Raw genomic sequence first — 17,709 nt, 5'->3', positions numbered from 1 at the left:
GCCTGTAGTGTTTTTGTGACTGTGAATGGTTTTGACAAGTCTTGTTGTTCACAACCGTTTTTCTTTAATGTGTTGAGTTCTTTCTTTATTTTACATGAGTGTTCTTTATCGATAGGTGCTGTAGACATTTTGACTATGTTGTTGGCAATTTTGTCTAGTGTAATACTTGATTTAGTTTGTGGTACATATGAATTAGCTCCTAGTTTTTTCAGAAGGACCATGCTTTTCTGCTAAAGCATCTAAAATCCAGTTTATCAATGGTGTTCCTCCAGTTGACCCTCCTAGCTTCATCCAGACTATGCAGGAGGTCATCTGCAACTTCAGATCTTCCGCTCTTCTTGTAGTCCTCATACAGCCATGCACTAGCTTCACTCCATCCTGCTTTCTAATACCCCTAGGAATGTGTTTTTTAGTGGTCTTTATAACTGTGTCAGCAAATTTTTGGTAATGCTCAAGATGAGGAGGTATGAATCATATGTTAGAGTCCAGGTCTCTCGAAAAGCCAGACCAGTCAGCTTTGGAGAAATTCCACTGGGGCAGTGGAAATGTAAGGATCACGGGGATCTGTATGCCCGCTTCAAGAAAGATTGGTCTGTGCTGGCTCTGCGGGAAGTGTTTAACGATGTGACACTTAACAGGGATTGGCTTAGCCCTTGGGTCGGTGGAAACAAAACACAGGTCGGCATTTGTCTCCAACTCCATCTGGCTGGTTTGAAGGATACCATGTCTTTATGGCTATAAATTAGGTGCGTGTTCTGCATCTCTGCCAATTCCATAATAGCCAGCCCGTTTGTATTGTTTTCCCTATACTTCCGTTCAGTATGGTGGCTATTAAAATCACTTGCAATTAGGGCAGGTGACCAATGAGTGGAGGCTGATATGCTGGTCAGGAAACAGCAGGAGGTTTGCTTATGTTAATGGTAGTTAAATCTCCACTTTTATAGCAGTGTTATGAATATTATCACTGTCAAATCTAAAGACAAGCTTCACATTATCAATATTTTTCTTTGCGTAGGTAGCGGTGCCATAGTTCAGGTGATATGTGGCACCAATCAATCCGTACCCTGGGATTTTTCCTCTCAACTTGAGGTGTGCTTTGTCTGGAGTGTGTGTTCCTTGTATTAAAAGGATGTTAATGTCATGGTCTAAAAGAAGCTTTGATAACCATTTACTCTTTGGTCTGCTTGTGTTTTCTATATTAAATTGGCAGATGAACAAGATTGATACCATGGTCTTTGTCCTAGGGCCTTGAGGAAGGCCATTCACTTGTTTCACTTGCATTGTGTCCGGTTATCCTGGAGGTCATAAGACAGGACAATATTTCTGTTTTGTATATAAGTTTTAAAACTGACATTATAATTATAGGCATATCAGAGACATTGGCAATCTGAGTAGAGAGAGAGAGGGATTGCAAAACTTCAAATCAGGTGTGAAGCTTTGAAATGCAGAGGGATGTTACATTGCATATTAAGGATCCAGTATTGTGTACAAGGTGTGATTCAGAAGTTTCCAGACTGATTCATTTCTGAGTAGGGGAACGCGTGTGGACCGGTTCTGCCGGGTGGGGAAAGTAATTGGGGGTCTCAGGGAAAGAACTGACGCTGCAGCAGTTGCCTCCGGAACCCTGCAGAGGGTGCATTGCTTGCAGTGTGAGTGCATGTCATTGACCTCGGTCGAAAAGTGGGAGAGGCAAAAATTGTGCAGCACTTGGAGCACCGTTGTGCGATTAAGTTTTGCGTGCGACCGAACAAAACCGCCACGGAGACTATAGGTATGATTCAAGAGGCCTTTAAGGAAGAGGACATGTCCCATGCAATAGTTTTCATGTGGCACAAATTTTTCAATGATAGCCGCGGGAATGTTGAAGATGACGACCACTCTGGGAGGCCATCATCAACCTGAATGGATCAAAATGTGGAGAGAGTGCGGGAACTTTTAAAGGATGTCCATTGCCTTAGTACTAGATTAATTGCCAATGAACTGGGACTCAGTCAGAGTATGGTGTCGAGGATTGTGATGGAGAATTTGATTATGCAAAAAGTGTGTGCCAAACTGGAGCCAAAAGTTTTGTTGGTGGTTCAGAAGAAACAGCGCATGACTGTTTGCCAGGAAATGCACCGACAGTTGAATATTGATCTGAACCTTCTGGAAAAAGTGGTTACTGGTGATGAGACCTGGGTCTACAAATACAGACCTGAGTGTTGTTGTTGTTGTTGTTTTTTTGTGTGTAAAGGAGTGAATCACAAGGAGTTTGTTGCTCGTGGACAGTCTGTCACAGGTGACTTTTACGCTGGAGTGCTCTGCCGCTTGAGGGATCAAGTTCGCCGCATCTGCCCGGTGATCGAGGGCGATTGGATTCTCCACCATGACAATGCGCCCGCTCACATGTCGTGTGCCGCTGTCGAAGTTTTGGTCAAGTTCAACATGACAACACTGCCGCCGCAGCCACGTTACAGCCCCGACTTGGCTCCAAGTGACTTTTTCCTCTTCCCCCTGACTCTAGACAGGCCTAAAAGTGAAGTGATTCGACTCCATCGATGCCATCCTGTAGGCTTTGACGAGAGCCCTTTACAGCATGATGCCCAAGGCCTTCCATAAGGGCTACAAACAGTGGAAGACGCACTGGCAGCACTGTGTTGATGCTGCAGGATCTTATTTTGAAGAATTTTAGTGTGCTGTACTCAAATGTCCAATAAATTTCTAGTTCTGAGTTAAATCTTGAAACTTTTGAATCACACCCTGTATATCAAAAGTTTTAATGCAATGAAGCCTTTCACAGCTGGTGTTTCCTTCCATTAAAACTTAAGGCCAGCAGGGCTTTGGTAAATATATAATACTATTTCATTCCGTGCCTGAATGAGTCATTTCCAGACATAAGACACTGAAATTTTTTCCCTGTCTCCATGAGACATCTTCAGACATAAAACACTGCCAACTGCTGTCCTGGGTTTTTATTTGGAAAGATGTCTGCAGCAGATGGGGCTGCAATGTTAGTAAATACTTTTATACATTAACCATGGCCTCTCAGTTTGTAATGTTTAACAAAATTTATGACAATTTACTGAATGAATGTTTAAATTATTTGTTTTAGATCGCTTCAAACAGCCCTATCCATAGCCCAACACACTTCAAAAGTAGTTCACGGCAAAGTCCGCAAGCATTCAAAAGCCCTATACACAGTCCAACTTTACAATATAATGGTAATAGTAACCATTACGAAACTCAGAGTCGGCATTTTGAAAGCAGCAACAGCAGAGTGAGGAGAGGATCACTGGACTTGCTTGATGACAAAGGAGTGGATACATCATCTAATGTGAGAGGTAAAACATGGAATATAATAGCTTTATTGATTATAAACTATATTACTCAAAGAAACCTCAATGAAAAAATAAAATGCAGAAAGACGCATGTACTGTATATGACACTTAGTGCAAATGAGGCATTTGTATCATTATTTTGACATTATAATCCAAAAGACATTTCTTTAAAAATGTTTCTTGTATGCCTTACCCAGTGACCATCATTTCTTTTAATCATAACGTTAACCCTAGTTGAAAACAAATGGAAGGCTCACCCAGTATCACTGGACAGCAGCATGAAGATCACATTTCTCCTACCTGTTTCCAGTGAAATTGTAGTCAATATGTATTTTGAGACACTGTGAAGCTTGAGCTCTTGATATTTGAAAACAATAAAAAATGAATATTACATTCAGAACATCTGAAAATACATATGCTTGCTAGGTTTGAAATCCAAATGTCATAATACCAGCCAAACATTGTAGTCACTATAACTATCAAACTGCTCTTTCTTCAAAATAATAATTCGTCACCAGATTATATTTCTCATTCTGGTATTTTTGTTGATTACTTTCTCCACCATTCTTATGAGTTTGCTATGTCACAGCTCCTCATGCGTCACAATGTTCACTTCCTGTTCATGTATTTTCTTTAATAATGCTCTGCTGAAGAATCACCATCTTTTTTGTGTTTAATGGGCACTGTGTATTGACCATCTTATAATTAGAATTAGGGGAAATTCACATTCATGAGAGAGAGGGAGAGAGAGAGAAGTTATCTTTGTTATCTTAGTTCCGACAAGTCTTACAATGTTGGCAGAAAAGTAAAACTTGTCCGATATCAGACTGTGGCATCCTAGTGGCATAAAAGTAATCACATACAAGGATTTGAATGGCACTCAAAGCTATGAAACCAGAGGTTCCTGAGTCAGCGAAAATAGAGCGGGGATAGAAAGAGAGTGGGTTTTGGCTTTTTGTACACCTAAAAGAAAAAGTCGGCCAGTGTTACATCACAATGTGGAAGTGAACAATGGAATATGGAATGCAACAATACAGATTTGAAAATCTGGAAAGGTGAAGGGAGAAAAACTAATGAGTCGAGTATAAGCATTTGCACAAAGTTGTTGCTTTCTTTTTTTTTTTTTCATTAGTCTTATTGAAACAAAGCAACTTTAGAAAACTGTATCATAGTGTTACCTTATTGAAAGTAAACTTCTTTTGATTGAATAATTTTTTGTATGTACAATTTTGGCTTTCATATTTGTCACTACAGTTTCTGCAATGCTTGGTGGGCTCAACCACAGAGCAGACTCTTGGGATGCTATTGCCAAAACAAAGTCCCTCCTGTCATATGGGAGCCTTGAGAGTCTGGCAAATCTCGCATCCAAAACTGAGAGCACATCAAGTAAGTATCACTCAAGTCATTGCTACTATTGTTATAGTTATCATATTAGACACATGTAGTCAAATCCCATAGCCTATAGAATGTTTATAGACTTCATGCTGTATTGTGTGTCTCTGTATTCATTGTTCTGGATGTTGATCAACTTTACATTAATACTGGAAAATCCAGAATGGAATGTAACAATATGAGAGAAGGAAAGATGCTACTCAACATATAGCGGAGATGCTGAGCCGCGATAGGCACAATAAGAAGATTCACACAATCATAGCTTTCGGCCATTAAGGCCTTTGTCAGCAGTAGACACACATACACACACGCACAGACACGCTTGTGCAAGCACAACTTGCACACACATCTGCAGTCTTAGAGAGCTGAAATTACACTGCGAGCAACAGCACCAGTGCATGATGGGAGTGGTGACTGGGTGGGGGTAAGGAGGAGGCTGGGGCAGGGAGGGGGAGTGGTAGTATGGTGGGAGTGGCAGACAGTGAAGTGTTGCAGTTTAGACGGAGGGTTGGAGAGAAGGTGCGGAGGGGGAGGGGGTAAGAAGCGGAAAGGAGAGAAATAAAAATAAAAATAAAAATAAAAAAAATTAAAAGACTGTGACAGTGAAATTATGGCTGTGTAGTGCTGGAATGGGAACAGGGAGGAGGCTGGATGGATGAGGACAGTGACTTACAAAGGTTGGGGCCAGGAGCGATACGGGAACGTAGGATGTATTGAAAGGAAAGTTCCCACCTGCGCAATTCAGAAAAGCTGGTGTTGATGGGAAGGCTCCATATGGCACAGGCTGTGAAGCAGTCTTCGAGATGAGGGGTATCGTGTTTGGCAGCGTGTTCAGCTACAGGGTGGTCCACTTGTTTTTTGGCCACAGTTTGTTGGTGGCCGTTCATGTGGACAGACAGCTTGTTGGTTGTCATGCCTACATAGAATGCAGCACAGTGGTTGCAGCTTAGCTTGTAGATCACATGACTGGTTTCACAGGTAGCCCTGCCTTTGATGTGATAGGTAATGTTAGTGACTGGACTGGAGTAGGTGGCGATAGGAGAATGTATGGGACAGGTCTTGCATCTAGGTCTATTACAGGGGTATGAGCCATGAGCTAAGGGATTGGGAGCAGGGGTCCTGTAAGGATGGACGAGTATATTGTGTAGGTTCGGTGGATGGCGGAATACCACGGTAGGAGGGTAGGACATTTCTCATTTCAGGGCACGACGAGAGGTAATCGAAACCCTATAATTCAGTTGCTCCAGTCCTGGATGGTACTGAGTTATGAGGGGAATGCTCCTCTGTGGCTGGACTGTGGGACTTTGGGAGGTGATGGGACACTGGAAAGATAAGGCACGGGAGATTTGTTTTTTTACAAGGGTGGGAGCATAATTATGGTCAGTGAAGCCTTCAGTGAGACCCCCGGTATATTTAGAGAGGGACTGCTCGTCACTGCAGTTGCGATGAGCATGGGTGGCTAGGCTGTACCGAAGGGACTTCTTGGTATGAAACAGGTGGCAGCTGTCGAAGTGGAGGTATTGCTGGTGGTTAGTAGGTTTGATATGGACGGATGTACTGATGTAGCCATCTCTGAAACGGAGGTCAACATCTAGGAAGGTTGCTTGTTGGGTTGAATAGGACCAGGTGAAGCAAATGTGGGAGAAGTTGTTGAGGTTCTGGAGGAATGCGAATAAGGAGTCCTCACCTTCCATCCAGGTAGCAAACATGTCATCAATGACTCTGAACCAGGTGAGGGGTTTAGGATTCTGGGTTTTTAGGAAGGATTCCCCTAGATGGCCCATGAATAGGTTTAGCATAGGATGGTGCCATGCGGGTGCCCATAGCCATACCACGGATTTGTTTGTAGGTAATGCCTTCAAAGGAGAAGTAATTGTGGGTGAGGATATAGTTTTGGTCATAGAGACTAGGAAGGAGGTTGTTGGTTTGGAATCCATAGGGTGTCTGGAAAGGTAGTGTTCAATAGCAGTAAGGCCATGGGCATTAGGAATGTTAGTGCACAGAGAGATGGTATCAATAGTGACGAGCAGGCCACCGTGTGGTAAAGGGAGAGGAACTGTGAAGAGTCGGTCGAAGAAATGGTTGGTATCTTTTATATAGGTGGGTAGGTTCCAGGTAATAGGTTGAAGATGTTGGTCTATGAGAGCAGAGATTCTCTCAGTGGGGGCACAGGAACCGGCCACAATGAGGTGTCCTGGTTGGTTGGGTTTATGGACTTTAGGAAGCATGTAGAAGGTGGGAGTGTGGGGAGTGGTAGGGGGAAGTAGACAGATGGACTCTGAGGAGAGGTTCTGTAATGTGGTCTAAGGAATTGTGTAGTGACTGGAGATCCTGCTGGATTGCCGGAATGGGATCACTGTGGCATGGTTTGTAGGTGGAAGAATCTGACAGCTGACAGAGTCCTTCTGCCACGTAATCCTCGTAGTTCACAATTACGGTGGTGGAGCCTTTGTCTGCAGATAGGATTAAAAGATCAATGTGAACACCCAAAAATTTGCAGAAATCTACCCTGTTAACTGAGCCCTATTCTCGTGCTACATTAATTGTCAATATGACTCTATTCAGTGTACAGAACTGGATACAGTGAGTTTTTTCAAAATTAAGGGAGAGTCCATTTTCTGAGAACCACTTAATAATTCTTTGAAAGACATCCTTAACAGTAGTTTCAGCTGCTTTTTTCTGGAATGGAATTTATTATATAACACTTGTGTCATCTGCAAAAAGTACAGCCGGCCGGAGTGGCCGAGCGGTTCTAGGCGCTACAGTCTGGAACCGCGCGACCGCTACGGTCGCAGGTTCGAATCCTGCCTCGGGCATGGATGTGTGTGATGTTCTTAGGTTAATTAGGTTTAATTAGTTCTAAGTTCTAGGGGACTGATGACCTCAGCAGTTAAGTCCCATAGTGCTCAGTGCCATTTGAACCAAAAAGTACTAGTTCTGCTTGCTGAGAGGTCATTCACGTGAATAAGGAACAGCAGAGGACCCAAAATTGAACCCTGTGGTACTCCTTTTGTGATAACTCCCCATTCACTAGAATTTACCACTCTCCCAACATTATTTGTGTTATGCTGAATAACTTTTTGCTTTCTTTTATTAAGTATGATTCAAACTAGCTGTGTGTATAGCCTTCAGTTCCATAAAACCTGAGTTTTACTAGTCAAATGCCTTGGAAAGCTCACAGAAAATACCAACTGGCTGTTGTTGTTGTGGTCTTCAGTCTTGAGACTGGTTTGATGCAGCTCTCCATGCTACTCTATCCTGTGCAAGCTTTTTCATCTCCCAGTACCTACTGCAACCTACATCCTTCTGAATCTGCTTAGTGTATTCATCTCTTGGTCTCCCTCTACGATTTTTACCCTCTGCGCTGCCCTCCAATACTAAATTGGTGATCCCTTGATGCCTCAGAACATGTCCTACCAACCGATCCCTTCTTCTGGTCAAGTTGTGCCACAAACTTCTCTTCTCCCCAATCCTATTCAATACTTCCTCATTAGTTATTATTATTATAATAATTCCAATCCCAAAGAAAGCAGGTGTTGACATATGTGAAAATTACCGAACTATCAGTTTAATAAGTCACAGGTGCAAAATACTAACGCGAATTCTTTACAGACGAATGGAAAAACTGGTAGAAGCGGGGGTTGTGAATATTGAAACGCAACTGTGCAACTATCAGCTACATCATTTACAGCAGTCAGTGTTGAACTTCCACCCCCCCCTCAACCCCCACCCCCCCATTTTCCAGCCACTACAACAATGCAGTACATCAAAACTGAGGACTATCAACAAAGAAATAAAGCAAGTGCACGTCACACACATCGGACTGGAACAACTGAACCAATTCCTTCAGCAGGGCTTAGGTAATTTATCATCATTCCCTGAAATCAAAGACATCCTATGCAAGATCATTCCCATGCTTCCAAAAGCAGTGTTCTGTCATGCAACCAACCTCCACAACATCCCAGTTCAGCCCTATGCCACTCCCAATCCTGCCCTTGCCAACAGGATCATATTTCTGTGGAGGACCCAGGTGCAAGAACTGCCCAATCCACCCACCCATTGACCTACTCACCTGTTCCAGTCCTGTCACAGGCTTATTCTACCACATCAGAAGCTGGGGTATCTGAGAAAGCAGCCATGTCATATACGTGCCTCTATTGCAATGAACCAGTCCTTCTAGATTCTCTCTTTCACGAGTAGATTTTCTGAATTGTGCCAACGGGGGCCATCCTTTCAACACATTCTCTGCTTCTGAAATTATCTCTGCCTCAACCTTTTTGCTGTTCTCACTTCCTCCCAATTCATGTCCCCCCCCCCCCCCCACCGCTCTCTGTCAATGCACCTACTGGTCTCCCCCACCTCTCTCCTCTCTCCCACCCCCCTTGCTGCGCCTGGAAGCTTTGCCTGGCTAGCATCTGGTCCATGCACACTCTGCCAGGCAGTGCTGATTCCTCCCTGCTCACGCATACCCTGCTATCCCTCCCCACTCCCTGTCCAACTGCTTGCATTCAACCTGAGACCTCTTGTATTCTGGCCAGAATGGCTGCAGATAACTGTCGTGTGCACCTGAGGTGCACTTACTTGTGTCAACAATTATCTGTCATCTTTTCTGAACAAGGCTCTGGCTGGAAGCTATATGTGTAATGGAGTTTTAAAAGCAGTGTATAAGAGGTAGAATGGGATGAAGTATACACAAAAATGATGCTGATGCCAAATTCAATTTATTCCACTGTAAATTTGTCTCAATATTTGACAGTTGTTTTCCTGAAACATTATCCAAAAGCCAAAGTCAATTAAGCCATGGACTACTAAGGGAATTACGATTTCATGTAAGAGGAAGAGGGAAATATATGGACAGGCCAGAATAAGTCAGGATCTGACGTTACTTGCTTACTACAAAAGATACTGTAATATTTTAAGGAAAGTCATTAAGAAGTCGAGAAGCCTGTGTGTTCTGACAGAAATTAATAATGTGGATAATAGAATTAAAACTATACGGAATACTGTCAAACCGGGAGACTGGGCAGCTTGACAGTGCACAGTGTACCATAACAATAATGCTACATTATGATGTTGTGAGTGATAATTCACAAGTTGCAAGTATTTTTAACTATCACTTTCTGAATGTAGCAGCAAAAATAGGGCTAAAGGGGTCACCTAAGAAGCAAAAAATGTGTTAAAAATGTCATTCCCCAGGACTTTATGCCTTTAGAAATAGCACCTACATCCCCCACTGAAATTAAGGGAATTATAAATATACCGAAAAAAAAAAGAGCTCGCGTGGTGTCGATGGAGTCTCTAACACAAGTTCGAAGTGTTGTTCTACTTCAATAAGTGGAGTCCTTAGTGATATATGTAACGCTTCGTTGGCAGAGGGAATTTTTCCAGACAGACTGAAATATGCAATTGTCAAACCACTTCATAAGAAAGGAGACGAGAGTGATTTAAATAATTATAGACCAATCTCATTACTGACTTCATTTTCCAAGTTTCTTAGTTCAAAAAATTTACGTATTCAAGAGTAGTCTCACATTTAAGTGAAAATAATTTACTCAGCGTGTCACAGGTCAGATTCCGGAAGGGTTACTCGACTGAGAATGCTATCTACTCATTTACCCATCAAATAGTACAAGCCGTAAATAACACATTATAGCCAGTTGGTCCCCCCCCCCCCCCCCCCCCCCCCCACCCATGAACCATGGACCTTGCCGTTGGTGGGGAGGCTTGCGTGCCTCAGCGATACAGATAGCCGTACCTTAGGTGCAACCACAACGGAGGGGTATCTGTTGAGAGGCCAGACAAACATGTGGTTCCTGAACAGGGGCAGCAGCCTTTTCAGTAGTTGCAAGGGCAACAGTCTGGATGATTGACTGATCTGGCCTTGTAACAATAACCAAAACGGCCTTGCTGTGCTGGTACTGCGAACAGCTGAAAGCAAGGGGAAACTACAGCCGTAATTTTTCTCGAGGGCATGCAGCTTTACTGTATGATTAAATGATGATGGCGTCCTCTTGGGTAAAATATTCTGGAGGTAAAATAGTCCCCTATTCGGATCTCCGGGCGGGGACTACTCAAGAGGATGTCGTTATCAGGAGAAAGAAAACTGGGCATTCTATGGATCGGAACGTGGAATGTCAGATCCCTTAATCGGGCAGGTAGGTTAGAAAATTTAAAAAGGGAAATGGATAGGTTGAAGTTAGATATAGTGGGAATTAGTGAAGTTCGGTGGCAGGAGGAACAAGACTTCTGGTCAGGTGACTACAGGGTTATAAACACAAAATCAAATAGGGGTAATGCAGGAGTAGGTTTAATAATGAATAAAAAAATAGGAGTGCGGGTAAGCTACTACAAACAGCATAGTGAACGCATTATTGTGGCCAAGATAGATATGAAGCCCACACCTACTACAGTAGTACAAGTTTATATGCCAACTACCTCTGCAGATGACGAAGAAATTGAAGAAATGTATGATGAAATAAAAGAAATTATTCAGATTGTGAAGGGAGACGAAAATTTAATTGTCATGGGTGAAAGGGAATTCGAGTGTAGGAAAAGGGAGAGAAGGAAACATAGTAGGTGAATATGGATTGGGGCTAAGAAATGAAAGAGGAAGCCGTCTGGTAGAATTTTGCACAGAGCTCAACATAATCATAGCTAACACTTGGTTTAAGAATCATGAAAGAAGGTTGTATACATGGAAGAATCCTGGAGATACTAAAAGGTATCAGATAGATTATATAATGGTAAGACAGAGATTTAGGAACCAGGTTTTAAATTGTAAGACATTTCCAGGGGCAGATGTGGACTCTGACCACAATCTATTGGTTATGACCTGTAGATTGAAACTGAAGAAACTACAAAAAGGTGGGAATTTAAGGAGATGGGACCTGGATAAACTGAAAGAACCAGAGGTTGTACAGAGTTTCAGGGAGAACATAAGGGAACAATTGACAGGAATAGGGGAAAGAAATACAGTAGAAGAAGACTGGGTAGCTTTGAGGGATGAAGTAGCGAAGGCAGCAGAGGATCAAGTAGGTAAAAAGATGAGGGCTAGTAGAAATCCTTGGGTAACAGAAGAAATATTTAATTGATGAAAGGAGAAAATATAAAAATGCAGTAAATGAAGCAGGCAAAAAGGAATACAAACGTCTCAAAAATGAGATCGACAGGAAGTGCAAAATGGCTAAGCAGGGATGGCTAGAGGACAAATGTAAGGATGTAGAGGCCTATCTCACTAGGGGTAAGATAGATACTGCCTAAAGGAAAATTAAAGAGACCTTTGGAGATAAGAGAACGACTCGTATGAATATCAAGAGCTCATATGGAAACCCAGTTCTAAGCAAAGAAGAGAAAGCAGAAAGGTGGAAGGAGTATATAGAGGGTCTATACAAGGGCTATGTACTTGAGGACAATATTATGGAAATGGAAGAGGATGTAGATGAAGATGAAATGGGAGATATGATACTGCGTGAAGAGTTTGACAGAGCACTGAAAGACCTGAGTCGAAACAAGGCCCCCGGAGTAGACAACATTCCATTGGAACTACTGACGGCCTTGGGAGAGCCAGTCCTCACAAAACTCTACCATCTGGTGAGCAAGATATATGAAACAAGCGAAATACCCTACTAGTAGAAGCCAACCTCGGGGAAGATCAGTTTGGATTCCGTAGAAATGTTGGAACACGTGAGGCAATACTAACCTTACGACTTATCTTAGAAGAAAGATTAAGGACAGGCAAACCTACGTTTCTAGCGTTTGTAGACTTAGAGAAAGCTTTTGACAATGTTGACTGGAATACTCTCTTTCAAATTCTAAAGGTGGCAGGGGTAAAATACAGGGAGCGAAAGGCTATTTACAATTTGTACAGAAACCAGATGGCAGTTATAAGAGTCGAGGGACATGAAAGGGAAGCAGTGGTTGGGAAAGGAGTGAGACAGGGTTGTAGCCTGTCCCTGATGTTATTCAATCTCTATATTGAGCAAGCAGTAAAGGAAACAAAAGAAAAGTTCAAAGTAGGTATTAAAATTCATGGAGAAGAAGTAAAAACTTTGAGGTTTGCCGATGACATTGTAATTCTGTCAGAGACAGCGAAGGACTTGGAAGAGCAGTTGAACGGAATGGACAGTGTCTTGAAAGGAGGATATAAGATGAACATCAACAAAAGCAAAACGAGGATAATGGAATGTAGTCAAATTAAATCGGGTGATCCTGAGGGAATTAGATTAGGAAATGAGACACTTAAAGTAGTAAAGGAGTTTTGCTATTTAGGGAGTAAAATAACTGATGATGGTCGAAGTAGAGAGGATATAAAATGTAGACTGGCAATGGCAAGGAAATCGTTTCTGAAGAAGAGAAATTTGTTAACATCGAGTATAGATTTAAGTGTCAGGAAGTCGTTTCTGAAAGTATTTGTATGGAGTGTAGCCATGTATGGAAGTGAAACATTGACGGTAACTAGTTTGGACAAGAAGAGAATAGAAGCTTTCGAAATGTGGTGCTACAGAAGAATGCTGAAGGTAAGGTGGGTAGATCACATAACTGTTGTTGTTGTTGTGGTGCCTGACTGTGAAGGCTACTGGGCAGGGAACTTCTTGTCACAGCAGATATACTGTTGGCAAGTGGCCGTGCTGTATGGGAAGGATTTTTCAATGTGGAAGGGATGTCAGCTGTGAAAATACAGGTACTGTTAATGGCTGGTGTGTTGAATGTCAACAGAGGTGTGGATGGAGTCATCAGGGAGGAGAACGTTGATGTCCAGGTAGGTCGCATGGTGGGTTGAGAAAGACCCAGTGAAATGAATGGGATGAAGGTGTTGAGGTTGTGAAGAAATGAGGTTACGTTATATTAGCCCTGAGTCAGAGATCATGAAGGTATCGTTAATGAATGTGAACCAGGCCAGTGGTTTGGAGTTTTGGAAGGCTAAGAAAGTTATCTCTAGATGACCCCTAAACAGGTTAGCACAGGAGGGTGCCATGCATGTGTGCATGGCTGTGCCATGGATTTCTTTTACACTTCCCCTTTGAAAGAAAAGTAGTTGTGATTTAGGATAAAGTTAGTAAGATGTATGAGGAATGAAGTTGTGGGTTTGGAGTCTCAAGGATGTTAGTAGAGGTAATGTTCAATAATACAAGGTCATGGGCATGAGGCGTGTTGGTGTAAAGGGAAGTAGTGTCAACTGTGACCGGTAGTGATCCAGGACTTAAAGGAGTGACTGTGGTGGAGAGTCAGTGAAGGAAATGGTTGGTATCTTTGACATGGATGCTAGATTTTGGACAATAGGTTGGATGCTGAACCACAGCCATAATAACCTGTGTAAATATGCCCTTAATAGGTAGCTGTGCCTTCATCAGACCTGGCTGAAAAGTGATTGTCTAAATCAGGCTATTTTAAATGGTGTGGTCCACACCAGGTTTTCAGTCCAAATACTTTAATAGCATTTTGTAGTTGAGTAACTTACAGTTTATCAGATCAAGTCCCATTTATTATAATTTACGCATGGATAACAGCTAGCCACGTACTGCACTCGATTAATTTCGTATAATGTAACTGTTTGACTGAGGTGACTAAAGTTTGTGTGTGGCAAGTAAATCATTAACACAGTCACTAGTTACACTGTTCTTCTAAGTAGACAGTCATATAAAAATGAAAAAAGATCTGCACACCAATGCCATTTGGAAATAATGTAGTTCACAGTCCAATACCATTACCACAGTTTACAGAAAACATTATTGAAAATCAACACAGTTCTTAAGATTAATTGTTAATTCAGTCAGTCATTGAAAAACAATCACTGTATAAACCCTCAGACATTGAATTTAGATAAAACTCGCCACCTTTCATGAACTGTACTTTGTGCTAACTTGTCTGTGGTACACTGTTCAGTAATTTCAGGTGCAGATCTTGCTTATATCACAACCTCCCACAGACTGACTCAAATGGCTGTTAACTGTTTCTTTCATAGGTTTACAAGAATTAACACTATTCTTAGGTAGTGTTGTTCGCTGGCTTTGTTCATGATACAACTAAAGATTTCTGTTTTTGAATAACTGAATTGTAAGGGAAGATTCTTCTAAATGCAGACTTTTAGATAAAACAATAATTGCTATTGAATTATGCTGTCTAATTTGTCAAACCTCCCTATCAACTCTTCACCAAATTCAGAGCCAAAACATTCTCATAATACTGTTGTTAACCATTTCATCACAACCACACAACTTTAGCCCTACACCCAATTTTAATCATGCTGGACTTGTAAAAAACCTACTGTCCTTCTCCCTATCCCTGCAATGGAAGCACTTCTTTGCCACCAATCCCTCCAACCAAAACCACCCTTATTCCATCACTGAACCGTGCCTCTTCCTTTTCATACCGGCATCCAATCATGACTCTCCGCCAATCTCATCCGACCATCTGCTCATCACCTTCCAAGAAATCTTTACCTCTGACTTAGCCTCACCATCCTTCCCCAGGTCCGTCCCTTCTTCAGAACACCAGTTTTTCAGTAGAAGAAAGAAACAATCCAAGACTCACATGATGCAATTCGAACCAAACAGTCAAAATGTAAGCAGATTAAGATTGTTCACATTAACCAAAATATAAAATAAGCTGACTCAATCAAATTCATAGATTTAAATGTAGATAAAAATTTGAACTAGCAGGCAAACATAATTCCTAGCAAACAAACTGAGCAGCTTTGCATTTACAATGCAAATGTTATCAACTGCAACTGACATGGACACATGAAAAGTAGCAGAGACAAGCTACTTTGAATCCATTATTGGGTATGGTATTGTTTTTTGCCACAAACATAGTATGTATACTAAAAAATACAGAAAAAAATCATTTGAAATATGTGCACTGTAAATAATAAAGAACCATGTCATCCATTATTTACAAAATTTTAAATATGAACTTTGCCATTCCTATACATAAATGAGATTATTATATTTTTGTGCACCAGAAATGATTATTTGGGGGAAACCATTTTGTCCATTCACATTTTTAATAAAAACAAAGAAAATTTTGTGCTTCCCACCCACTGCCTGAGACTGTATGCCCAGGGACCTCAATAAATGGGAATTAAATTTGTAATAAATTAAAAGAGAATAATTTGATGCAGGTGAATTTAGGTCCATTTAAAAGAAAGCTACATGAGGCACTGATACTGAAATGTTATTTCTCAGTGAATGAATTCATGAAGGGCAAACTGGAAAGTTGAGCTGAATACAATGTGTTAAATATTCCAAGATATGTCCTTATAGTGTTATTATTTGTTTTAGTGCTATTATTTATTAGTGTAAAAATCATTGTAACTGAATTATAAATTTTTTACACGTCTCCTGTACACAAAACAAATGGATTGCAAATGCACGTCATGAGATGAATAAAACAATTCACAGTTCAAAGATGCCCCTCATAAATTTTATAATAATAACTGTATTTACAGTCAGAATCAGTTAAACTGTATTTTTCTCTGAATGAAGAATGCATCATTTTAAAGTCAAACTTTATGTCTAAGTACTTGACTTCCTTGGAAGCATAGTGACTAGTCTTCACAGGAAATGAATTAATGTTTTCTTTAACCATGCGTGGAATAGGCATTTTATATTGATAGCATATTACGTTTTCCTTCAGAAGTACCTTAAAACTAAATGAGCATTACACATTCCAAATAGTACTTAGAAATGATATGTTAAACAATAAAATAATAAATAAATACAGGCAATGATGTCACAAAATGAAAACCTTAAACATTAATGTAAATTAATTTCGTATTCATAAATTCAATTATATCGTAGAAAGAATTAATAAGTAGCTTGCTCCTGATGCTAGTTAAGTGAACTGACCAAACAGAAAATGGAAGTTTATTAAATATTCTTAAGCTATAGATTCTGTATTCTTGCCAGCCTGTGGCTAGGTGTATATCTGATCTTATTTTGCAACTAGTGTTATGGTGGTGTATGTTTTCCCTCATTTTGAAATCTGCTATATTGTTTTTCGCATACATTGCTTAGACGTATATCTAGAGATCAATTACTGTTAATATTTTGAACTGTATAAATAGTGGCCAGCAGTGCTCTCATCTACCGGCATTGCTCATTGCCCATACTGCCTTCTTTCGAATTTGTAGAATTTCAGCCATGTGAGGAGAATGTCCCCATATCAGCAGTCGATACTCTATATGCGATTTCTAGGGCTCTTACCCATCAATCATAGCTCTTTTAGCTGTCTCACTCTTTTTTCACCAATATCGCGCAGATTTAAAAAGCTTTCTTACATGCCATACGTCCAAATTCTCCAACAATTACAAAAATGTTAAATGAATTTGTATGATCCACAGAGTGATTGGGCAACAGAACACTTTAAAAACAATATTTATAAAAAAACCAACATGAAACTTGCTTTGCACAGTCAGAGTGTAAATACGAAGTGAATGCCCAGGAAACTTCAACAGAAAACAATTTGACCAACACAATAGAACTAAATTAACAAAAAAATTGGATTCCCAGTCCAGCTACTTTTACTTATGAAAAGCTTCTTGTCTGTGCCAGGAGGCCTTTCTTAAATAAATGCATTTTACTTATGATATAATGACAGTGTTGGAGCAGTGGAGAAGTAAGCTTTCACAAACAAATGATGTATGGAAGCATTAAGATCTCATTTCCTTACAAAAGTATATTTATTAAAAAATATAAAAAGAGACCTTTCATAAGTAAGCAATTTAACTGTTAAATCTTTTTAAATAAAACAAACTATGTTAACATTATACATCTTTACTCTTCATACCTCTACACAGTATTTATTTCTCAACATAGTCACCCTGCCAATAAACTTACTCTCCACAATGAGAGACCATTTTGTTGATTCTATCACTGTAGAATGTTTGACTTTGGTGACAGAGCTCTGCCTGAAATGCTCCAACACTATCAAAATGAAATCCTTCTAGATGTTCCTTAAGTTTTTGCAACAGATTATACAATGCTTTTTTTCAAGCACAAAC

General features: G+C 40.7%; 1 protein-coding gene across 1 annotated transcript in view; it reads left to right on the top strand.

Moving 5' to 3' along the window:
* The window catches only part of LOC124596486 (filamin-B), an 896,651-nt gene that overhangs the window by 449,555 nt on the left and 429,387 nt on the right, over window positions 1-17,709 (top strand). The window contains exons 14-15 of the mRNA XM_047135636.1: window positions 3,092-3,320; window positions 4,572-4,703. Coding sequence (XP_046991592.1) covers window positions 3,092-3,320; window positions 4,572-4,703 — 361 coding nt within the window. The remainder of the gene's footprint in view (window positions 1-3,091; window positions 3,321-4,571; window positions 4,704-17,709) is intronic.

This window comes from Schistocerca americana, chromosome 2, assembly GCF_021461395.2.
Source record: "Schistocerca americana isolate TAMUIC-IGC-003095 chromosome 2, iqSchAmer2.1, whole genome shotgun sequence".
Taxonomy (NCBI): domain Eukaryota; kingdom Metazoa; phylum Arthropoda; class Insecta; order Orthoptera; family Acrididae; genus Schistocerca; species Schistocerca americana.
Note: the sequence above shows the minus strand (reverse complement) of the source record. Positions and strands in the feature narration are given on the sequence as shown.